The 25,004-nt window shown below is 39.6% G+C and overlaps 2 protein-coding genes across 4 annotated transcripts in view; both read right to left on the bottom strand.

Annotated features, from left to right (window-relative positions):
* The window catches only part of cutc (cutC copper transporter homolog (E. coli)), a 28,975-nt gene extending 4,197 nt beyond the window's left edge, over nucleotides 1-24,778 (bottom strand). Inside the window, exons 1-6 of one of the 2 annotated variants that reach the window (XM_051650914.1) lie at nucleotides 24,686-24,778; nucleotides 9,218-9,287; nucleotides 8,955-9,014; nucleotides 8,649-8,858; nucleotides 6,506-6,541; nucleotides 6,236-6,369 (exon numbers count right to left, since the gene is read on the bottom strand). In XM_051650914.1, coding sequence (XP_051506874.1) covers nucleotides 6,236-6,369; nucleotides 6,506-6,541; nucleotides 8,649-8,858; nucleotides 8,955-9,014; nucleotides 9,218-9,287 — 510 coding nt within the window. In that variant the 5' untranslated portion in view covers nucleotides 24,686-24,778. The remainder of the gene's footprint in view (nucleotides 1-6,235; nucleotides 6,370-6,505; nucleotides 6,542-8,648; nucleotides 8,859-8,954; nucleotides 9,015-9,217; nucleotides 9,288-24,685) is intronic. The other variant, XM_051650913.1, reaches the window with a different exon arrangement.
* Nucleotides 18,016-21,287, bottom strand: LOC127413629 (uncharacterized). 2 transcript variants are annotated; one of them, XM_051650910.1, is made up of 2 exons: nucleotides 20,172-21,287; nucleotides 18,016-19,986 (listed from the first exon to the last, which is right to left on the bottom strand). In XM_051650910.1, exon 2 carries the CDS (start codon nucleotides 18,904-18,906, stop codon nucleotides 18,112-18,114), a length of 795 nt encoding a protein of 264 aa, XP_051506870.1. In that variant the 5' UTR covers nucleotides 18,907-19,986; nucleotides 20,172-21,287; the 3' UTR covers nucleotides 18,016-18,111. Both variants share the same exon structure in this region, with proteins under 2 accessions (XP_051506870.1, XP_051506871.1).
* Nucleotides 24,779-25,004: the final 226 nt, after the last annotated feature.

Genomic DNA, 25,004 nt, shown 5'->3' on the forward strand with positions numbered 1-25,004 from the left:
CATAGCTGTTTCTACAGTTGGTGTTACTACATTAATGGCACACATTATATATATACAGTGCATCTGGAAAATATTCACAGCGCTTCACTTTTTCCACATTTTGTTTTGTTACAGCCTTATTCCAAAATGGATTAAATTCATTATTTTCCTCAAAATTCTACAAACAATACCCCATAATGACAACATGAAAAAAGTTTGTTTGAAATCTTTGCAAATTTATTAAAAATAAAAAATGAAAAAAATCACATAAGTATTCACAGCCTTTGCCATGACACTCAAAACTGAGCTCAGATGCATCCTGTTTCCACTGATCATCCTTGAGATGTTTCTACAACTTGATTGGAGTCCACCTGTGGTAAATTCAGTTGATTAGACATGATTTGGAAAGGCACACAACTGTCTATATAAGGTCCCACAGTTAACAGTGCATGTCAGAGCACAAATCAAGCCATAAGTCCAAGGAATTGTCTGTAGACCTCTGAGACAGGATTGTATCGATGTACAGAACAATCTCTGCAGCACTGAAGGTCCCAATGAGCACAGTGACCTCCATCATCCGTAAATGGAAGTTTGGAACCACCAGGACTCTTCCTAGAGCTGGCCACCTGGCCAAACTGAGCGATCGGGGGTGAAGGGCCTTAGTCAGGGAGGTGACCAAGAACCCGATGGTCACTCTGACAGAGCTCCAGCATTTCTCTGTGGAGAGAGGAGAACCTTCCAGAAGAACAACCATCTCTGCAGCACTCCACCAATCAGGCCTGTATGGTAGAGTGGCCAGATGGAAGCCACTCCTCAGTAAAAGGCACATGACAGCCCACCTGGAGTTTGCCAAAAGGCACCTGAAGGACTATCAGACCATGAGAAACAAAATTCTCTGGTCTGATGAAACAAAGATTGAACTCTTTGGCCTAAATGGCAAGCGTCATGTCTGGAGGAAACCAGGCACTGCTCATCACCTGGCCAATACCATCCCTACAGTGAAGCATGGTGGTGGCAGCATCATGCTGTGGGGATGTTTTTCAGTGGCAGGAACTGGGAGACTAGTCAGGATCGAGGGAAAGATGAATGCAGCAATGTACAGAGATATCCTTGATGAAAACCTGCTCCAGAGCGCTCTGGACCTCGGACTGGGGCGAAGGTTCATCTTCCAACAGGACAACGACCCTAAGCACACAGCCAAGATAACAAAGGAGTGGCTACGGGACAACTCTGTGAATGTCCTGGAGTGGCCCAGCCAGAGCCCAGACTTGAACCCGAATGAACATCTCTGGAGAGATCTAAAATGGCTGTGCACCGACGCTCCCCATCCAACCTGATGGAGCTTGTAGGTCCTGCAAAGAAGAATGGGTGAACCTGCCCAAAAATAGGTGTGCCAAGCTTGTAGCATCATACTTGAAAAGACTTGAGGCTGTAATTTTCGTTTTTTATTTTTAATAAATTTGCAAGATTTCAAACAAACTTCTTTCATGTTGTCATTATGGGGTATTGTTTGTAGAATTTTGAGGAAAATAATGAATTTAATCCATTTTGGAATAATGCTGTAACATAACAAAATGTGGAAAAAGTGAAGCGCTGCGAATACTTTCCGGATGCACTGTATATATTTTAGAGCTGTGAATCCTTCTAATCCTGTGAAAACTAATTAATAGTAAATTTTTCTGTGATTAATCGCAATGGTACATGATACATAATTATGGTATATGATACATTACAACAAACATTGAAAAAATCGTGAAAAATATATTTACTTGCAAGAAATTGGTTAGTCATGATTTATTTTAATTATTTAAATATGTAAATTTTAAAAACTTGTTTTAATTATTTCTTTTACGGATAGAGTTAAACACATTTTTCAGGTATTAATCTTTGAAACAAGTATATGCCATAAAATCAGTGGACATGTTGTAATTACAATTTGGGCAAAATCTTCTGCCATTTTCTAGTGGACTTTTTTTTTTTGTCTCCCCAATTTGGAATGCTCAGTTCCCAATGCACTCTAAGTCCTCATGGTGGCGTAGTGACTTGCCTCAATCCAGGTGGCGGAGGAAGAATCTCAGTTGCCTCCGCGTCTGAGACCGTCAACCCGCACATTTTATCACGTGGCTTGTTGAGCGTGTTACCGCGGAGACATAGCGCGTTTGGAGGCTTCATGCCATCCACCGCGGCATCCATGCACAACTCACCACGCGCCCCACCGAGAGTGAGAACCACATTATAGCGACTACGAGGAGGTTACCTCATGTGACTCTACCCTCCCTAGCAACTGGGCCAATCTGGTTGCTTAGGAGACCTGGCTGGAGTCACTCAGCACGCTTCCAGTGGACTTTCTTAAATAATAGGATCAAATGGGCAGATTAAATTAATATCAAACTTTATTGGCAAGAGAAACTTAAGTGTACATTACCAATGCATTATTAGACACTGTACATACAGATGAAAACATATTGAATGCTGAAGTTTAATTTTCTGAAATTTAAAATCTCAAAACTATTATTTTCTCTGGCTGCCGTTCAGTCTCTAGAAATATACCTGGTTGTAGCTTGCTGAACAATCAGATCCTTTTCAGTCTCTATCACACACACACAAGGTCTCACACAGGCGGTTTTGCTTTTGAAACTGGTTCAGTTAAAATTCAGTGAGCATTTTCGTGCAGTGTGAAGAGATAGAGCAGCTTCCCCGTATTACTCGTTAAGTCTTTACCCTCCATACAGTAATGTGCTCCCGTGTTTATTAAGCGTGCACTGCTCCAGTCAAGCGAGTACCTACTGAAATGTATATATGCCAATGCTAGCCACAGAAAGCGGGGGAAAACATTGATGAAGTTTCCCCCATTCTACAAAAGTGCCTGGGTTTGTTCCTGTCAGGCAGCAAATGTCCTAACACCGCCCCCACCCTAATCTGAGTCTGTAAGGCTGAGTAACCTACCAGGAACAACTCAGGACACCATTCTCCTATCGCATGAAGGTTCAGGGCGTAAAAAAAAAAAAAAAGGACACTGCATTAATTGCATAATTTTTTTTCATGTGTTAAACAAAAAATATTAATAGCAGAAATGAATGCGTTTCCCAGCCCTAGTTTTTTCCCCTCTTTTCCTCGTCAATGTCGTTTAAAATGTCGAGTCTGTCTGGCCTTATGAGATGTTTGACATTCGCCACAGTGCTTCAAATTAGAAAACTGTCAGTTTAATTCAGGTTTTGTGGTCTGTACTACGCTGTTTAGCAAGTTCATGAGCTCATCCCCACCGACCCTAATCCTCCAGAAGCGTGGGAATCCCCCAAACGTGATGTGCATCTGAACGGTCAGCGATTTTGCCTGCCTTGTGCTATGTTTTTTCGGGTTTTGTTGTCTCTCTCCATTTCTCCTCCCTGCAAGCTGCTCAACAACCAGGTATCTGCAATAATGATTGCCAATCACTCCTCTTTCAGGATTGGTTGGTGGGGAAAAGGAAGCAGGATATAACCCAGGCAGATCTCCACTGCAATGGAGCTTCCCTTCCCTTGTTCCAGACATTTTTTTTAAACAGTGCTGCTGCAAGTTGTTGTAGCTGTTGATACTTGCAGTTAAAACACGTAGTTGCAGGTCATTGTTGAAAGTAACCTCTTTATTTCTTGTGGACTGAGGATGATCTCATTCACTTAAAAATTGTTAATCATTCTTTCTTCTTTTGTAAATAGTGTAAATAGTAATAATACGGAGGTTGTAGGGAGGTGGGTGCCATTTTGTTTAATCTTGCCTTTTTTCCTATGTTTAGCTAGTCTAAGGGTAAAAACCTAGCCTATGTCTAGGGTAAATTTATGTTGTGTAACTGAATTTTCTTTTGCAGGTAAGTTAGCATTTACTCCCCTCTAGTATTTACCTTTTGTTTGTTGTTTTGGCCTTGCCCCCTCCTGAAGCCTTTTGAGACTTCCATTTTCTGTTTCTTTGATTAATAAAAGTATTTTTTATTTTCTAAAGTTCACTGATTTTTGAGTGCCAGGGTGACAAACCGCACAAAAACCAAGTTAATGATTGACTTGGCCCACTCACATCCTATGGCCAGGCACCTAGGGGCCAAAAATATGGTCCAGTGGCTGCGGGACTGGTTCAACTGGCCTGAAACTGATGCCGAAGTTCGCAGGTTCAGTTGAGTTGCCCGGTCTGCCAGCACACCGGTCCCTAATGGCCACCACCTAAGCCCCTATTCCCACTGCCAGTCATGGAGATGCCCTTTGAGCGGAGAGGCATAGACCTTGTGGGGCTGCTGCCAAAGTCCGCTCGGGGCCATGAGCACATCTTGGTGATCGTCAACTATGCTACCCGGTATCTGGAAGCCATTACCCTCTGCAAAGCCACGTCGGCCCCACCAAATGGATGGACTGGTGGAACACATTAACCATACACTAAAGCAGATGCTGTATTCACAGCAAAATCCCCGGTGTTAAATTAACACTCTTGTCCACTACAGGAGTTTAAAAACTAACACTGAGCAGTGTTGAATTTACTGTGTTGTGTTGAATGTTGAATTGGCCAAACAGTTAATGATATCAAGTAGTACACTCTCTGAGTGATGACTGATTATTTGTTATGACACCTGCTGTTAACAAGCAGGGTCTACTGGAGGAAAGAGGAACAAGAACTGAAAACAAGAGAACAAACCAGCAGACACCACAACAATTGAATCTGTCTAACATATACATCAACTGCAAATAAAATAGATTATTGGACAACAATCTCTTAATATGTCATGCGAGGATGCTTAAGAAATGTGGGTTACTTTGTTTTTCATATGTGTGCAAAAAAGTTCTTTATTAAGAATTAATAGAGGTTTGTCTCCATTTAGTGTTGCTGATGTCATTCTGTTTCTTTTGAAGTCACAATTATGGTGATTAGTGTTTACTTTGGTTAGGCACTTAAACTTTGTATAATCTTACAACTGTAATGCATTGCAATGGAGAGAGAATGTTTGGTTGAGTTCAAGTATCTCTTATTAAGACTTGAAAAACAAAGAATAATTTCACATAAACTTGGGGAAAATAATTTAAAAAAAGCATTGAATGTTGTAATAAAGATAGGTCAATGCGATATTGCTGTGAAAATGTAAGCAGTTACTGCCTTTAAAGTATATAATTATTTGAGCTGTCAATAAGACACATAGACATTAAGACTCAGCATACAAAATGCAACAACCGTGACAATCAACAAACTCATTTTCAGATTCATGATCAAAGCATGCCGAGTGCCAATGTTGAGTTCTGTACAATGTGGACACCCACAATGCATTGCGGCATGAGCCTGATAATGAGTTTGTTGATTGTCACATGAAACAAAATGACACCAGCAACACTATTGAGAATTAATCGAGGTTTGTCTCTATTTAAAGAACTTTTGCACACATATGAAAAATAAAATAAACCACATTACTTAAGCATCCTCAAATGACATTAAGAGATTGTTGCCCAATAATCTATTTTATTTGCAGTTGATTCTCAGTAAGACAGATTGAATTGTTGTGGTTTCCTGTTCTTGTCGTTCCTCTTTCCTTCAGTAGACTCTGTTTGTTAACAGCAGGTGTCATCACTAATGATCAGTCATCACTCAGAGAGTGTACGTACTTGATCTCATTAACTGTTTGGCCAATTCAACACAACACAGAGCATATTCAACATTGCTCATTGTTAGTTTTAACTCATGTAGAGTGGACTCGTGCGAACACCAAGAGTGTTAACATAACATTGGCAATTTTGCTTTGTTGGGCGGTAATTGAGGATTGGAGGATTGGCGTCCCTCAAGCCTCAACTGGCTTCACACCTTTTGAGCTGCTGTTTGGCCGTCAGCCCTGAGGAATGCTGGATGTGGCAAGGGAGGCCTGCGAGAATCAGCCATCCCCACATCGTTCTACCATCGAGCATGTACGGAGCATGAGGGAGAGGATCAATCACATCATTCCTGTGGTGAAGGAATACATGGTGGAGGCCCAGTGCACCCAACAGCGAATCTATAACTGCAGCTCAGGCACGCAAGTTCCTCACTGGAGTGTCTCACTGTGGTTGTGTCACGTTTTATTGGTTGTACATCTGGAGCTACGCTGACTGCCCCCTGCTGACTATGACTCACAAAAACTTGAAGGTGGTACTTGAAGCTTGAATTGCACTGTTAGTAGGAAAATTCCTAAATTTACGTACAGTCAGGGAGGGATGCACAATTTGTTTTACGTATTATATTACTCCTTAGTTGCTTGGAAGAGATGGTGTCTCACCTGTTCCACCAATCGTTTAACTACAGGTAAACCTTCTAGTGCAGAGCTGTCACAACCACTGGTCAAAATCCTCTCAAAGCCCAGGGAGACCAGAGCTTCTAAGGCAACCACTGGATCATGGACCATATCAAAAGCTGCAATAAAAGGCAGAAAGTGGAGTCTTTAAACATTAGATTTTACTGTTTTCAAGAGTTATACACTTTAGAAAGTGGCCTTGTATTTATAAAAAAAAAATAAAAAAAAAATGTATTCAATAAAATTTTATTTTACCTCTGTGAAAAGTAACTGGTAGAGGTCGACAAGCCGCTACAGAGAAAATACAGAAAAAAATTTTTTTAGCTCATTTTGTTGTCTTTAGTATATGACCTGAACTTGTTGTTCTAATTCGCTACAAAGAACTGGCTAATAAGAGTCATTAATTCGCAATGTATGGGTTGCGCAGTTGTGTGCAGTAAGGACAACACAACAAAAACATGCTTAATAGCAGTACAGAGGATTGTCTCACCTAGTTGGTTTAAGTGGCTCTGTGTAAGTTAAGTTTTATGAGTTATGAATAGGATGTTCTGAGATTTGGTAACTATGATTGGAAATTATTGCATATGACTGTCTATGTCTATGGGAAATTGAAAACCAGTCTTATCTTCGCAACACTGACATTCAATGTCATGATTAGGCAACACCAGTAACTGTTTTTATATTATCTGCTTAAAACGAAAAATTTAGCTTAGCAGTAAGATTTGAACCAATCAGAATGAAGTAAACAAGTATTATGGGGAGTTGATCACGCAATGTAATGTATATAAGTGTCGAGGACACTAGAATAGGATTCATAGGTGTTGAGACACCAATTGTACAATAGAGTCCGATGTAGAATTTATAAAACAAGTGAAATACCACTGACGCTCCCCCATATCTCTAGTTCCAAATTAAAGTGTGCTTCACAGGAAAATATTGTTAAAAGCATTTATATAAAGTTATCTCAATCTTTTAATAATCTATACAATACAATGCCCATCAAATACTCAGATGCACAAGTAGATGTCTAAACCTGCTGGGCATTACTGCCTGCCGCACCTCCGTTAGTGCCTTCAGGATGTTTTGCCCCATTACTCCCGGAACATCTCCTGGGAATGGGGCGGCAGTCAGGGACGTCTCCCAACCACCCCCCACAGCTGGACACCGGATCCTTTTGATTGCCTTTCGTTCTTGCTTTCCAATCAAGACATTCCTCCTTTCTCGTCCAGACATACCATAAAACCAGGGTTCAATACAACACCCCCCCATGAGCAGACCTACCCTACGTCTAAGGCCTCTTCTCTGTTAGAAAAACACAAGCTATCAATCTCTGCCTACCACCCATCCAGAGCCTATCATTAAGCCAACCCTCCAACAGATTAAGTTGGAGAGCGACGTGAGAGGCAAGCCGCGAGGCTACGTCAGGTGTCCTCCGCCACCCGGACTGAGGTGAGTAACCGCGCCACTATGAGGACCTACTAAGTAGTGGGAATTGGGCATTCCAAATTGGGAGAAAAGGGGATAATTTTTTTTTTTTTTTTAAAGCTGAATCACTTCACAATAGGCCTAATATTGCCCCCAGAATACCATGAACATACAGTATTTCACGGTTCAAGCTCAAAAGCTCATCGGTAAACCAAATACGTCATTATTGCTTTTGATGTAGCTAGAAAGAAGGTCAAAATATGTCTTATGCATACTATCTTTTAATATTCCATACACTTAATTTCGGTCGTAATTATGGTCCTTTCATAATTAAAGCTAAAGTACGTAACATTTTTTATGTTAAAATCAGTACCTATATGCATAGTATGCAGTCTGCGTAGGGCATAAACTCCCTAGGGGGGCACCATATTACCCCAGGAGGTCACAAGAAACTCTTCCTCACACATTATACATCAGTCACGGAACATAGACGATCGCTTCGCAGCTCACACCATGTCAGATTATCACCTGGCACCAATCTGGATGATGCAGGGAGACAAGCAAATCAACACTGTTTGTTGTCATATTGTACTTTGACATACTATCAAGGTTTATGCAGGAAATGTAATGTTCATCTATAGAGAAATGATCCATGTTTACATTGACCCCTGCTTCATCTTTACAAGCTATTTTTTATTCAGTATTGACCACTGGTCGTGACAAGCAGTGCACTAGCAGCAGTGTGTCCTCTAGTGGCGGATGACTGCATAGACAGTCTTTCTGCTCACACGATTACTGAATGCATTTGTCCTGAAATTGATTTATCGATGATCAATAAGCTTAATCAAATTAACGACAAATAAAAATAATTATTAGCCATTCGATTATTCATTAAAATCCCTACTTCAGAGACCTTTAGTCTCCTATACCAATATCTTTCAAAGGTTTTCAAAGAACATCAGTCAGATTTTACCCAGAAGTTCCATGCAGAGCTCAGTATCCACACGTCCATCTTCTGTCAGTGCTCCAAAAACCAGCCCATCTGCTCTGTGATTCTTCATCTGTTCAATGTCCCTCTTCATCACCTCCACCTCCCAGTCTGAGTACAGGAAGTCCCCGCCACGGGGGCGAATCATCACATACACTGGAATACGCACATTCTCTTTGACCACCTGCAACAGACCTACAGGCAGAACAAGAACACTGGAAACATGCAGACATTTTGTCATATTGGGCTGTTAAAAAAAACACATTTATTGAGGTTTGAATGTGTATTGACCCGTGCTGGGCGTTGTCCCTCCCTCCAGCAGATTAGAGCACAGCTCAATACGACCAGCACCTGCAGATAAAACATGATAAAATCTTTTATCTCCTCAAAAAGAGTTACAAACCATTTAACAAATATTTACCACCCTGCAATGCCCAATGCAATTTATACAGTATATGTGTGTGTAAACTATGTGTGTGTGACATGCTAAAATCAGAAATGTAATAATTTGTATACTATATTGAGTGTATTTAAGAATGTGCATGAATTTGTACCTCCCCTTTCTGCGTTTATGGCTGACTCAACTGAGTCTACACATACCTCCAACAGGAAGCCGTCTGACATCTGAATGACATAAGAGATAATCAATCATACACATGATGGCATCATAATACAATTCAATACCACAAAGAAATACAACTTGGACTTAGATCTGGCAGTCACCAATATAATATCGGCATTATATTGGTGACTGCCAGGTCCAAGTCCAAGTTGTATTTCTTTGTGGTATTGAATTATATTACGATGCCATCATTATTATTATATTACATAACAGTATGTGGACACCCAAACACCACACCCATGTGTGCTTGTTGTATATTTCATTTTAAAACCATGGGCATTAATAGAGAATTAGTCATCCCTTTGATGCTCCCTCAACTTCCACTCTTCTGGGAAGGCTTTCCACTTTATGTTGTAAGCAGAAAGTACAGCTAATGAAGAAATAATTCACTTGAGTACAAGTAGAAGTGCTAAGAAATATTATGACTCATGTAAGAGTAAATAAGTAGTCTGCTGAAAAACTACTCAAGTAATTACAAGTTACTTTATGAAAATTACATTATATATAGTATATACGTTTCCATTTTTAGAAAACAAAAACATTTTTGTTCTTGAAAGAAACTTATGTTCCCTTTAACCAAGGATGCAATAAATTGGTCAAAACTACTGACAAAATCATAAATTGACAATATTATTACAGTTTAAAATAACTGTTTTAAGTGATATTTATTACATTTTTTCTTCACTTGTGATGGCAAACATATACTGTGTGACCTAGTCCTTACAAAAGCATTCTAAAGTGCTAATCTGGTAATCAAGAAAAAAAAATGTATTATTAGAACAATATGGAACAATAGCACTATATGGAAATTACATATTTATTAATCCTCATTATTCGTTTCTTTTCTATCATTTCTTATTAACTGTAAATTGCTTTCTGTAAATAAACCAAACATGTCCCAGAACCCATTTTTTTTTTGAAGTTACATTTGTTTTTTTGTTTTTTTTACGGTTTTCTATAGAGCTCTTCTGAGGGCCTTCCCTTTGTTTCTTATGACTTAATACGTCTACTAAGAAGGTTGCAAGCGGGGGCCTGGGTAGCTCAGCGAGTAAAGACACTAACTACCACCCCTGGAGTCGTGAGTTCAAATCCAGGGTGTGCTGAGTGACTCCAGCCAGGTCTCCTAAGCCAGTGTTTCCCAACCTTTTTACGGCACACTTTTTATGACTAAAAAATTCTACAGCACACCACTATCCCACATAGGCTAACCATCGTCAATATTTTTCCTTTGCAAGAACTTGTCCATGTTTTCTGTCCGTCTTAGTAGTGTGTTTACTTGTAATGTTTGAAATTCGGCTATGCAAAAATAATAATAAAATTTTTTTTTAAAAAAAATCACAGAGGTAGGCTACACTATGTGAGGTCACGGGTGGCAAGAGCGCTAAATGGGTAATTAAAAAAAAACAAATTTGCTTATTTTCTAATTTGTAGATTTGTTCTTCCAATGCCTTCCAATATCCCCTGAACATTTTTTCAGGGGATATTTTTTTAATGAATAAGCTAAAAGCACAAATTCAAGCTATTTTAGTGATTCAAGTTTATTAAAGTTTACAATTGTGCAGAATTAGCTGCAAAATAAAGAGTATATTGGTGAGGCTTGCTTCTGTTTCACAAATTTGTTCAAATTTATTAACTGATTAGTTCAGTGACCCCTTCTGGAAATGTCACTAGATGACGACAAACGAGCATCTTATGTGCTATGAGTGAGTCAGTGAATCATTTTGAGTTGTTCATGACCGAAATCTACCAAGAGACTTTATAGTGTTTAAGCATTAAAAGAACAGCAGATCTATAGTCTTCCTTCAGTCGGAGCACTATTTTTCATCCAAAAAGACCTTATCTTCTCCTTTATTAAAACTTGCATGGCTACAAATCTACTGACTTCAGTATAAGAATTATAAACAAAGCAAATCTACGGTATCATTTTCCTACAGCATTTAAACTGCTGAGCATGGCTTTTATCAGAAAAGACCACAATAATAGACAAATAATCATTTTGAGTTTCAACAATGTTCTTTCATCATTGTAAAGCGCATTTCACATGAGCTGAGTCGAGGCGTCAACGCTCCGTTCAACGCCAGCGTCAAGCACCGCATTGCCCTCCACATGACAAGAGTTGCAGAAAGTGTCACAGAGGGGCGATTTTACAAGTTTGCCACGTAAAAAAGCAGGAGGTGTGCACAATAAACATTGAAAACATGTATCTGGAAGAGAGAAAAAAAGCTTGCAGTTGCTTTGATAGCAGAAAGTAATAAAAGGACTCATTTATGTTTAGGTCTAAGCGTTTTCTTGGTGAATTTAAATTAGTTCAATAACTGGGGTCTCTGATATTCGTAAACGATAAGCTAATATTTAATTAAAAGAAATTATGAGACATTCAATGTCTCTTCACAAATTTGGAAAATTTGTAAATATTTCTTGTTGCTTAGTACTCTCAAAGACATTATTGGTGAAGCAAAAACGTGTGTGTGAAAAACACTTTGGTGTAAAGTGGCGTCACTTCATAGACTTCAATGTATTCTGCAGCACTGACGCGAGTCGTGTGAAAGACCCTTAATGCGTATAAATATCAGTCACTTTTGCACATTAATCATAGCTCTTCACAATCACAAAAGTGGCCGATTATGTTTTCAAAATGGCAAATTTCTCTGAAAGGTGAGGAGTTTGGACTGTCCTAAGCAACCAAACTGGCCTGGTTTCTAGGGAGGGTAGAGTCACATGGGGAAACCTCCTCGTGGTCGCTATAATGTGTGGTTCTCGCTCTCGGTGGGGTGCGTGGGGAGTTGTGCGTGGATGCCGCGGAGCATAGCGAAGCCTCCACGCGTGCTATGCCTCCGCGGTAACATGCTTAACAAGCCATGTAATAAGATACAAGGATTGACGTCTCAGACGCGGAGGCGAGATTCATCTCTGCCACCACGAGCACTTAGAGCGCACTGGGAATTGGGCATTCCAAATTGGGGAGAAAAAAAAAAAAAAGGGCATTTCAGGACATGGCTACCCGGGCTTGTGAATAAGAACAGAGATTTCTTATGGGCTCCAATATCTCAGCAAAGTGACTGACTGTCAACAACTAGACCAAATCAGAATCAGAATTGACTTTATTGCCAAGTAAGGAATTTGCTTTGGTGTTTGAAGCATACGAATTTGAAGAGCGCTCTGAAAAATTGGATGAGTGGATTTCACAGAAAACGAGACACTCACCTAGCTACAGCAGTTGCTCATGCTGAGTGACGGAGCCGTCGACCCGGTGAATTGATTTTATATTTTTGGCTACTTTGGTAAATTAAGCATAAGGAGTCAACTCTTAAGCTTTACAGAGATAGTTCTGATCAGAGGGGAGTCCCAGGGGGATTCCTGGTGAACTGGAGTGTTCACAGTTGCATATAGCTTTAAAGTCTGTGACTGTACTAGGATAATTTCTAGTATGCAGCTCGCAACCTTTTTTTTTTCTCTCCCCTTTTTCTCCCCAATTTGGAATGCCCAATTCCCAATGCACTCTAAGTCCTCGTGGTGGCAGAGTGACTCGCCTCAATCCGGGTGGAGGAGGACAAATCTTAGTTGCCTCTGCATCTGAGACCGTCAATCCTCGCATCTTATCACGTGGCTTGTTGAGCGCGTTACTGCAGAGACATAGCACGTGTGAAGGCTTCACGCTATTCTCCGCGGCATCCACACACAACTCACCATGCGCCCCACTGAGAGCGAGAACCACATTATAGTGACCATGAGGAGGTTACCCCATGTGACTCTGACCTCCCTGGAGACCGGGCCAATTTGGTTGCTTAGGAGACCTGGCTCGAGTCACTCAGCACACCCTGAATAAAAAAAATTAAAAAAATTTTTTAAAAAAATATATATAAAGAAAATTGTAAACTTAAAAAAAAATTATGGGTTCCTCAAAGAGCAAAGAGAACACAGCACCTTTGAGAAAAATTTGAAAAGTTTATGGAGAAATAGATAAAAAGCAAGTAAAGCTATGGCATAAATGGACAAAGGGCAAGTTCCCAGAAAATGGCACTTTAAGTGTTACAAAGTTGGAAGAGTGTAGGTGTTTATTGCAGAGCAGGAATACGAGATGTGGAATAGATTGGAAAGAATTTACAAAGTGGGAAAATGAGGCTAAGAAAAGACTTTTAGGTGAAAATAGACAAAAAAAAATATGGTCAATATTACTTGAGCTGGCTGAACTGGACTCCATGGTTAAGGATATTACAAGCCCAAAAACCAACATCAAACAATGTATCTGGGACTTAGAGACTCTAGATGACATGGTCAAATTGACCAACTCGGAATGGACTAAAGTGATGGCTCGTGTTTTCGGACTGAAATAGGAACGTCTACGTAATTATCCAACACACCCATGGGATCCACGAGGCAAACGACACCCTGACCACTGCCCCAAAGAACTGGGATAAAATTAATAACTGCAGACAGAAACCCGGAGAAACAGTGGATGATTACATGGATCACTCTGGACTGAATGACAAAGGCGACAGGTCTCAGTACGCCAGACAAGTTATAGCACAAGGACTAGACAAAAAGATCGCTGACATGGTTTTTAGTACATTGTTGTCGTGTAAACGTACCCTAAGACTCAGAATTCACTTCAGATGGCACAGCTGAACTATTATTAAGGGGGACAGTTTAATGGCCTGCGGGGCGTTGGACATGGAGGATAGGGACGAGGACGAGGCAGAGGCCAAGGTAGAGGTAAGGGTATGGCCATTTCGCTAAAAGCTGTCCACAGAACAATGCAGCTGATGATAATCAGGAAGTTTATGAATATAATCTCCCAAGATTCTCAGTGAATGAGCCGAAATAAAAAATAGGATGAGGAGGGAGAGTGGACTGGTAAACAATGTGAAAATGAAAGTCAATGTATAATGCAAGCTCCAAAATTGACCCATGACTTGGAAAAATGACCCATATATTGAGCTTTCAGTTTGTGGTAAAAATATGATGTTTCTTGTCGATACTGGTGCCACCTGTTCAGAGTTGTCAAAGGGCTCTTTGCCTATTAAACCCAGCTCAGATTCGATCATAACCATAGGCGCCTCTGGTCTCCCACTCACTGAATATTCTTCTGAACCAGTAATTGTAAAATTGGGAAATAAATCACTCAAACACAGGTTCCTCCGGTCAGAGCACTGTCCAATAAATCTAATGGGCAGAGATCTGTTAGGACGACTGAATATTCAAATTGATTGCTCAGACTACGCCTTGCAAATTACAAGCCCTGAAATTGGCCTTTACTCGCTACAAACCATTTTCAGCTGTTTTTATTCATGGAATATAACTGAACCCAATGTTCAACAACAGCTGTATGCAACATTGGATTTAACTGACTGGGAGTTACCAGAATTATTGCATTGTACCAGTCTATTCTCCCACACAGGCCCAGACTTGTCGTATGAAAAATATTGGTTACCTAGGCCTATCAGTGAATGTTTGATTTTAGGTGATATATTTCTGGGGGTTAAATACATAGGTATTGCTGTACAGCTTTCAAATTAACAACAACACTTTTTCAAGGAAGTCACGCCCCATATTTCTCTGGCAAAAAATGGAGAATGGAAAAACATGGGAAGTTTTATACAGAAGGCTTTAGCATGTAGAGATTGGGAAAAAAAAAAATGTGAAATGTATTTTTCACCCTCACTTCAAGTTACTCGTATTCCAGATTTTATGATGGCTACCGTTGTTCGTTCCAGACAAGAGAAAAATGATGATAGTTCAGAAGTAACAGACAGTTATAATGATGTACTTTCGTTTTTGGATGACATACCCCAAGGTCTGTGGGCTAAAGACTCGTACGATATCGGGTGCATGAAAAATACACAACCCCTGCAGGTGGTTCCAAAATCAAACCATAGACCATAGACTCAATACCCGCTTTCTAAAGAAGCAGAAAAATGCCTGACAGAGATCATTGATTCTCATTTGGACAAAGGAGCCATTTCTTTGTGCACACATTCCCCAGTCTCTAGTCCTCTTTTGGCAGTAAAGAAAAAGAATGGCAAATACAGAATGGTCCAGGATTTATGCTTGGTAAACGAAGCCGTGTTCCCCTCAGCCCCGATTGTACCCAATCCTACGACCATTCTTTCTACAATTCCACAGACTCCACTCATTTTTCTGTAATTGATTTGAAAAATGCATTTGCATTCAATTGCAAATGCATTCTCGATTCAGGTACATACAGACAGCTGTTACTGGTTTTTGTTCTGCTTCAAAAATAAAAGATATCAGTGGAACGTCATGCCACAGGGGTATACCGACTCCCCAAAATTTTTTACAGCTCAATTGTTATGCAATCTTGAAACTTTCAAAACTCCAGCTGGAAGTGCACTTTTGATTTATGTCGACGATTTGCTTTTGGCAAGCCCTAGTGAAGAAGCCTGCTTGCAGGACACAAAGGCTTTCCTGCTATTTTTAGCTGAAAATGGCCATAAGTGTACACGTGACAAATTGCAATTGGTACGAACATCAGTACATTATCTGGGTCATTTTATTTCTCATGACAGCCATCAAATCGATCCATCCCGTGTTTGTGCTATCTCCTCATTACCTAAACCGAGAACAAAGAAACAAGTTATGTCCTTTTTAGGTATGATGAACTACTGTTGAGCTTGGATACTTGATTATGCTGAATTGTCACAATCGCTCTCTGATTTGGCTCATATGCCTTCGCTACAAATGCATGATTTAGTTACATGGACACCAGAAGCTGATTCTGCATTTGAAAGGCTCAAAATTGCTTTAATAGAAATATGGGAATTATGTTGTGACTAAAAAGTGGCCAAACTTTGCCTAGATTTTGTAGAAATGTACTCTTGGCATTTTCTCAACCAACTTCGTGAGGTATCACCCTGGGATGCTTTTTAAACAGTATTGAAGGAGTTCCCATCTATATGCTGGGCACTTAGTGGCCACTTCTCTTAATTATTTGGTCCAAGTCATCCATTTCAAAAAAAATTTTTAAATACAATTTTAGTTTTGTAATTAAATAAATATGTTGTATAAAAATGTATATTTTTGTTTACGAAACTAATTTCAAACATTTACGCATACGCCTTCAGATCAAAAGTTTTTTAAAATCATGAGAAACATTTCAGGTAAACTTTTGAACGGTAGTGTCAGTAATTGTAACTTTATCAGATATTATTAATAAAACATGGAAACTCGTTGCGTGGGCATTTTTTGCCCCATATTTTGAATTTCAGGGATATTTGTCAATTTCGGTGGCATTTTTACTCCAAATCCCCATTAATTTCTGACACTATCTGCATTGTATCTGTATTTAAAAAGTTTGTTTTGGACATATAGTAAGTAGCAAGTAAACAAGCTATTCCCACATATGTCAAACTACATTGTGTTAATGTTTGACAACCTTAAAACATTGCCTACCTTAAAAACAAGTGAAGTTTGATCAGTGGTTAAACGTGTTCAGACGGTTCTCTCGTACCAGAATAAAATAAAATATGCAGAAAATCACCATATTACAGTTCTTGTGTAGTGACAGGGCAGAAAGTCTTGGATAAGCTAGAGAAGAGAGGACAACGGTAGCAATTTATGAGAGCTGCTTTGCCCAGCGGGCTTCTGTCGTGCTACGCACAGCGCATTTTAGTTTATAAACAGATTTTGTGCTTTTAACACTTTCTGAAATATGTATTTTTTTGTGCTTTATAATTGTGGTGAAAAATAACTGATGCGAAGTTGAATACTTCAACTTTAATCAACTCAAGTATTATTATTTATTTATACTTTAAAAGGTTGAAAAATGTACTCAAGTACTGTAACAAGAGCAGTTGTAATTTGTTACTTTTCACCTCTGGTTGCAAGCAACATAGTTGTGAGGATTTGTTCCCATTCAGAAACAAGTGCATCGGGGGGTCAGGATCAGGCACTATTCAATAGGGGTTCAGGTCTGGGGTTTGTGCAAGCCAGTCAAGTTCTTTTATACCAGACTCTGTAAACCATTTCTATGCAGACCACACATTATATTGTCATGCTTGAAGAAAAGGTAAGAACAATTATACTAAAAATGTTTGCCTAAGGAGATTTTATGGATTGCAAGGGGATGTCTCATGCAATTTAATAATATAGCAACTGAGATGTTCACATAAGCACTAAAATCAAAACCTGTTTACCTAATATTTGCTTTAAATTCCTTGTTTACATTTTTTTATTTTTTATTAACTATTCATTATGTGATGCCATGCGAGGATCGGATGTGTGAACAGCGAGCTCTGTGCACTTTGCTAGTTGTAACAATTTTAATGATATAAACTGGTGAGGTTCGATACACTCTGTTTCATAACTATTCTAGGAGGACATGTCACAGAATTCCAAATCCTTGGGCTCTGGAGACATTAAAAGACACTTACGTGCTCAAGCTGATACCCCAGAGAGGGCCCCGAGCCAGGGAGTCGATTTGGTCGGAGAAGTGTGGGAAATAAAGAGGCGAGGAGTAAAGGAAGGCTTTCTTGGAAATACCACAGCATTTTCTTGTTCCCAGACTTTGCGAATTCGACAAGAGAGAAACGTGATCGATTCAAGGAATGCAAGAAACTTTTACATCAACGGAAGGTCGCTTTTGCTCTGATATCAGTAAGTTACACATTTTTTGTTTCTGGGTAATAAGTGTTATTTCCTAATTGCTTATGCCTCAAAAGTATAGAAAATGGCTATTATTCCCCACAAACTTTGCTTTTGTGACAAGGACAGTGATATTTTGAAATTTACCTATTTACAATGAGAAAAGGGCGAATTTGTGTCTTTTCGTTCACATAAAGTCAGAAAAAAAAACAACATTTATTTATACTAAAGTAATACAAAAATGACTCCAAAAGATTTAGAAGCGAGTCGTTTTTCGAGATTATACTGCAAATCACTTTCACAAATCAGCCCCCAAATGTACTCATCATACTTCAAGGCGTCCAGCAAGGTCTTGATGCTGTTGTAATCCTCTTTGAGGTGCACCGAGTGAGCCAGGGGAAGAGAAGGGTACTTGTTACCATTATGGTGCAGCACGGCTTTGAGGCTTCTGGATGAGCTGTCAATGAAGAGGCGCCACTCATTCTGGTTACAGACGATTCCGATTGCCTCAAACAGACTGGTCACATTGTGGCACACTGGTGTCAGGAGCACAATCTCTCCCTCAACGTCAGTAAGACAAAGGAGCTTGTGGTGGACTTCAGAAGAAAAGACGGAGAACATAGTCCCATCACCATCAATGGAGCACCAGTGGAGAGAGTCAGCAGCTTCAAGTTCCTGGGTGTCCACATCACTGAGGAACTCACATGGTCCATCCACACTGAAGTCGTTGTGAAGAAGGCTCATCAGCGCCTCTTCTTCCTGCGACGGCTGAGGAAGTTTGGAATGAACCGCAACATCCTCACACGGTTCTACACCTGTACTGTAGAGAGCATCCTGACTGGCTGCATCTCCGCCTGGTACGGCAATAGCACAGCCCACAACTGCAAAGCACTGCAAAGGGTGGTGCGAACTGCCAGACACATCATCGGAGGTGAGCTTCCCTCCCTCCAGGAAATATATACAAGGCGGTGTGTGAAAAAAGCTCGGAGGATCATCAGAGACTCCAGCCACCCGAGCCATGGGCTGTTCTCACTGCTACCATCAGGTAGGCGGTATCGCAGCATCAGGACCCACACCAGCCGACTCCATGACAGCTTCTTCCCCCAAGCAATCAGACTTCTGAACTCTTGATTTCCCACGATCAAAATACATCAGCACTGCACTTTATTACCCTTACTCTTATATCTCACACCGGACTGTCATAAATTATATTATTATTATATTATATCCTCTCTTAACAACTGACTATCAACCGACAGCCTGAATGTTAATACAGTACAATACTGTACATTCTATATATACTTTTTTATATATTTTTATTTTTTATTCTTATTGAATAATGTGTATCTATATAGTGCGTATTGTATACTGTACAGTGTATGCTATTATTTGTATATTGTTGAGTGTAATTATGTGTATATCAGATGTTTAAATTGTGCTGTGTTAATTTGATGTTATTGTAAATTGGTATATGTCTCATCACTGTCACGACTGCTATGTTGTTGATCGGAACTGCACCCAAGAATTTCACACACCATTGCACTTGTGTATATGGCTGTGTGACAATAAAGTGATTTGATTTGATGAGGGGGCAGAAGCAGAGCCCATCTTGACGGGTGAAGAAGCTGGAAAAAGGTTAGTGACGCTTCCTCTGATCTGCAACTTGCACACTTTCATTCAACAAGTTCCACTGCTTGAGCCTAGATGTCAAAATCTCAGCATTGGACTTGGTGAGACCAAGATCTCTAATCAAGTCGTTGAGGTCTTTTTGGTTGGGGTAGTATGGGTTTCTCTCCTCAGCTCCACCTCTGAAATTGTCATCTGGATCTACAACATCTTCCTCGCTCTCTGACTTGCTGCTCTCTTCTAAAGGCAGCTGCTCTCTCTCCGGAGGAGTGAGTACGGGGAGCTCATGGCAGTGTGGCACTGGGGCGATGGATGAAGGAAGGTCCGGATACGTGATAGAAGGTTCATTCTTGCCATTCCGACGTTTGGAAGGGTCCACCATGCAGAAGTACCAGTTGCTTAAGTGGTCAGTGGGTTCCTGCAAAATTCTTGGGATAGTGAATTTCATGGCTCTCTTTTCCCCTCTGTACCATCCTACAAAAATACATTTATTTCACCCATGATTAATGTGTAAGAGATTCTCGCAATATTTTTCATATATTATATATTTTTTCAATAACATTGAAAATTGTAAAACATTTTAAAATTAAAAACATTTACAATTTTAAAAATTTAAAAATTTTATAACATAAATTCCAAGCAACAGTTGTCCATCTTACCTTCCAGAGTTTTTTTGCAGTGCTCGCAGGTGAAATGTGGTGCCCAAGGTTTGTCTTGATCCCCGACAGGCATGCCAAAATATGCCTTGTAGGCCTCACACATCTTAGCAGATGCTTCCACGGAGTACTTTTTCGCTCGTCTTGATAAATTGGCCACAGACATAGCAAAATGCGTCTGCCGGATGCGTGCAGCCTCTTGATGCCATCTCAGAAAAATGCAGATACATATCCACTTAGGCAGCTGGAACTAAACTGAACTGGTGGGCTTAAGGCCCCTGTATTTATACTAATATTTATATTACTGGAAAGTTCTAGAAAGTTCTAGAAGTTACTCCAAGTTTACTAAGCACTGAATCTATCTGGAATGTTCTGGAAAAAGGGTAAATTTCAATATATCACTGTCTTGGTCACAAAAGCAAAGTTTGTGGGGAATAATAGCCATTTTCTATACTTTTGAGGCATAAGCAATTAGGAAATAACACTTACTACCCAGGAAACAATACAAAAAAAAAATTTGTTACACGGTGTATTCCAGGCCAAATTGAGAATAGATGCTAAGGAGGGCCGTAAAACATTCACATGTCCACAGCAAGCGATGTCCTTCATAATGTCAATGGAGTAAGTCATTTTGTGGTACTCACGTTGCAGCCGAATGGACCGTTCCTGATCATTCACTTTACTGTTTGAGGAAACTGAGCGTTATTTGAGTTTATTCTGCAGTGGCACACCTTCGGGACAGTTATGTGGATGAATCTACATGATCTTTGAGTTTGTTCCGTCTACTGGCTGGAGTTTGTTTTATAGATTACCTTTTGCTGTGTAATTCTGTCTCACAAAATTTTTATAGAAACACTGGACTTGAGCAATCCGATGGCAAAGTTGTCGCAGGTGTCCTCGTAGGCGTACATGAACTGTTTGAGTTTGGAGGGATGGATGCCAGTTGGCGCTGTCGTGAACGGGGTAAATGCGCATGTTTTTCTTTTTTCTGTTTGTTTTGTTCCGGGGGATGTTCGGGTTTGATTGTTGCACAAATGTGGAATATGGTCTTTAAACGTTTATTTTTGACACACAATCTATTTTTTCTAATATGTCAAAATGTCAAATGTTAATATGAGAGGATTGTCTCACTCCACGTGGAATGTGAATGGGTTGGGGCACCCCATAAAAAGAAGGAAGGTTATTTCTCTTCTTAAACATAAGAAATATGATATAGTGTTTCTTCATGAAATGCATCTTTCCCCGCAGGAAGCTGAAAAATTTGGGAACATATGGGGTGGACATGTTTTCTTTAGTGCTGGCTCAAGTAAGAGCAGGGGAGTCATTACACTAATTAAACATCTACAATTCAAATGTCTCAAAGATTAAAGACAAATTTGTCATTATATTTTTAGCAGAAATTCAGAGGCAAAGGTTGATTTTGGCTAATATTTACACACCTAACCTGATGATCAGGGCTTTTCTATATATCTTGAAGGGATGTTGCAAGCCGCTGGCACCCCTCATGATATATTACTGGGAGGAGACTTTAATCTGTTGATGGACTCAGTCCTTGATCATAGTGAAGCAAAAGTGTGTAAGCCCCCTAGAGCAACAATGACGCTTCACAGGATGTGTAAAAAATCTTGGTCTTACAGATATTTGGACACTTTTTAACCCATCTGGCAGGGACTATACATTTTTTTTCATCAGTCCATAAGATTTACTCTAAAATAGATTTTTTTTTTATTTTTTTTTTATATCTAAGTCCCTCGTTTCATCTGGTATTGATTGCTCAACTGGAAACATCTTAGTCTCAGATCACACCCTGGTGAGTTTAGAGGTGTTGCCACATATGGAGAAAAAGAAATCATATAATTGGCACTTTAATGTATTCCTTTTGCTAAATCCTGAATTCCAACAAATGTTAAAGGCTGAAATCAGTGTTTATATGGAGACCAACTGGTCCTCAAAATCCTCTGTGGGCACGGTTTGGGAGGCACTTAAGGTGGTTCATAGGGGTCGGATCATACAATATGCCTCATTCACCAAAAAATGCCAAGCACAAGAACTCGTGGAGTTGGAAGGAAATATTAAAAGTGCCGAGGCAGAGCTGAAGCGCCGAATGTCGTCTGATGGCCTCAGAGAATTGACCCAATTGAATTAAAGATATAATACTATTTTGTCACGGAAGGTGGAATTTTGGCTATTCAGGGCAAGACAGTCATACTTTGAGTCGGGGGACAAAGCAGGGAAGCATTTGGCTAGATATATAAAACAGAGAGAGTCTTTTTCTACCATTCCCTCAGTGAAATCTGCTTGGGGTGAAATATTTACCTCAGCCATTGATATTAATAATGCTTTTAAAGAATTCTATCTTGATCTCTATAGTTCCACGTCTTCATCTACTGATGAAGATATTAGAAACTTTGTGGAACCATTAGAACTCCCTAAACTGATGACTGAGCAAAACAATCTCTTGATTCTGAGATAACCTTGGAGGAGCTTGGCGAGGTAATTAGGAAAGGCTCTGGGGCCAGATGGTTTGCCGCTAAATTTTTTAGATCTTATGCTACAGAGGCTCCACTTTTGCTAGAAGTTTATACGGAATCATTAAAGAATGGAAAGCTTCCGCCAACCATGACGCAAGCCCGGATCAGTCTGATTCTTAAAAAGGACAAAGATCTAAGCGAGTGTAAGAGTTACCGTCTAATTTCCCTGATCCAGCTAGACGTAAAAATATTGTCAAAAATTTTGCCTAACCGATTAAGTTATGACATCTCTTATACATATAGATCAGGGTGCGGTTTATTTGGAGCCGCAGCTCTTCTGATAACATTAGGCGTTTCATCAATATCATGTGGTCAGTGGTGAATGATCAGACTCCGGTCGCTGCCATCTCAATTGATGCCGAAAAGGCGTTTGATATGGTAGAATGGGATTATCTTTTTAAGATTTTGGAAATATATGGGTTCAGGAATACTTTTATTGGATGGATTAAATTACTTTATAGACACCCAGTAGCGGCGGTACAAACAAATGGATTAATTTCAGATTATTTTACTCTGGATAGGGGCACCAGGCAGGGTTGCCCTCTTTCCCAATTATTGTTCTGTCTTGCCCTGGAACCATTAGCAGCCGCGATAAGAAAGGAAGATGATTTTCCAGGGGTGTTGGCGGGAGATACGGTGCATAAGCTTTTGCTTTACGCAGATGGTATTTTATTATTCGTCTCCGACCCCACTAGACCTATGCCTTGCCCCCACAGAATTATTAATTCCTTTTCTAAGTTCTCAGGATATAGAGTCAACTGGTCTAAATCTTAAGCTTTGGCTCTGACAGCGTACTGCCCAGTAATGGCTTTCCAGCCAGACGCCTTCCAGAGGCCCAAACAGGGCATTAAGTATTTGGGCATTTTACTCCCAGCAAATTTGTCTGATTTAGTTAGAGTTAATTTTGACCCCTTAATAAAAGGTTTTCGAGCGATGTGGGCAGGTGGGCTTCATTAAATTTATCTATAATTGGGAACGTTAATGTTATTAAAATGAATTGTATTCCAAAATTCAACTACCTGCTACAATCTCTCCGTGTAGCTGTCCCCCTCTCTTATTTCAAGCAATTTGATAGCATAGCAAAGTCCTTCATTTGGACTGATAAGCATCCCAGATTACATTTCAATAAATTACATAGGCCGATTGACAAAGGTGGGCTAGGCCTACCCAAGATTTTGTTTTATTATTATGCATTTGGTCGCTTCCAACTGAGAGAGCCCCTCCCTGGTTTTGTATTGAACAGGAAGTTCTTGCCCCTATTTTGCCATTGCAAAGCCTTTCTATTAAACTAACTGGAGAAGTTAAGCTACACCCCGTTATCTCGCATTTGCATGTGGTATGAACAAAAGTGTCCAGAGTGTTTAATTCTGATATTTATTTAAATGTTGTTGGAGGGAAGGGTTTTATATTCATATAATTTGATTCCATATTTTCTGTCAGGTTTATTTAATCTGAAATCAATAAAAATTGTTAATAAATACAAATAATAAAAATAATAATACTTCTGTTAATCAGCTACGCAGGCCTTTGATCAATTATGTCTTTGTAAAAATGGCCAAATATCAGCCGATTCGGCATGATATATTGGTCTATCACAAATGCAACATTGGAAACCTATCAAAATTGAAATAAATAAATTCCCTGCTCTTCTTGGAGTAAACGGGTAGGTTTAATGTTGTTGTGTGTTAAAGACAGTGTTGGTATGGATCCAAATGTGACAGTACACTACTACTTGTCAAGTTCATGTTGAACATGAGATCAATACACAAGCTCTCATGTATGTCCGTGCGGTATGTATGCAACATGTATCGCTTTGATTTAGACATTTTTTTCTTAAACCCAACATAAACAGTTATCACATAAACATATTATAATTTTTTTTTTAAACTGAATGATATTGCGAGAATTTTCACTTGTGCATTACGTTTTAATTGGCTCTATAAACATGACTGGTTAAACACTTTAACGCGCAAAAGACATGTTTACCTCGCTAAAACTTCACATCAGCGTCCACCGATGGCTGTCACAAAAAACAAAACAAAAGAAAGATAAACTCTTCTTCGGATTTATGGCGGTTGGCAAACAGCTTTTGGTGCATTTCCGCCACCTACTGGGATGGAGTGTGAAGCACTGTTGTACAAGGGAAAAACTGAAAAACAAAAAACACCTAAAGACTAAATTCTTCAATACAGATCTGTTCCTTTTAAATAATTTAAGGGAAGTTTATACACTTTTGATGACTTGTTCAAAAGGTTCTGTGATGTCAGACAGTTTATACCAAGAGATTTTAATTCTTTGAGCTGGA

Source organism: Myxocyprinus asiaticus, chromosome 23 (genome assembly GCF_019703515.2).
Source record: "Myxocyprinus asiaticus isolate MX2 ecotype Aquarium Trade chromosome 23, UBuf_Myxa_2, whole genome shotgun sequence".
NCBI lineage: Eukaryota > Metazoa > Chordata > Actinopteri > Cypriniformes > Catostomidae > Myxocyprinus > Myxocyprinus asiaticus.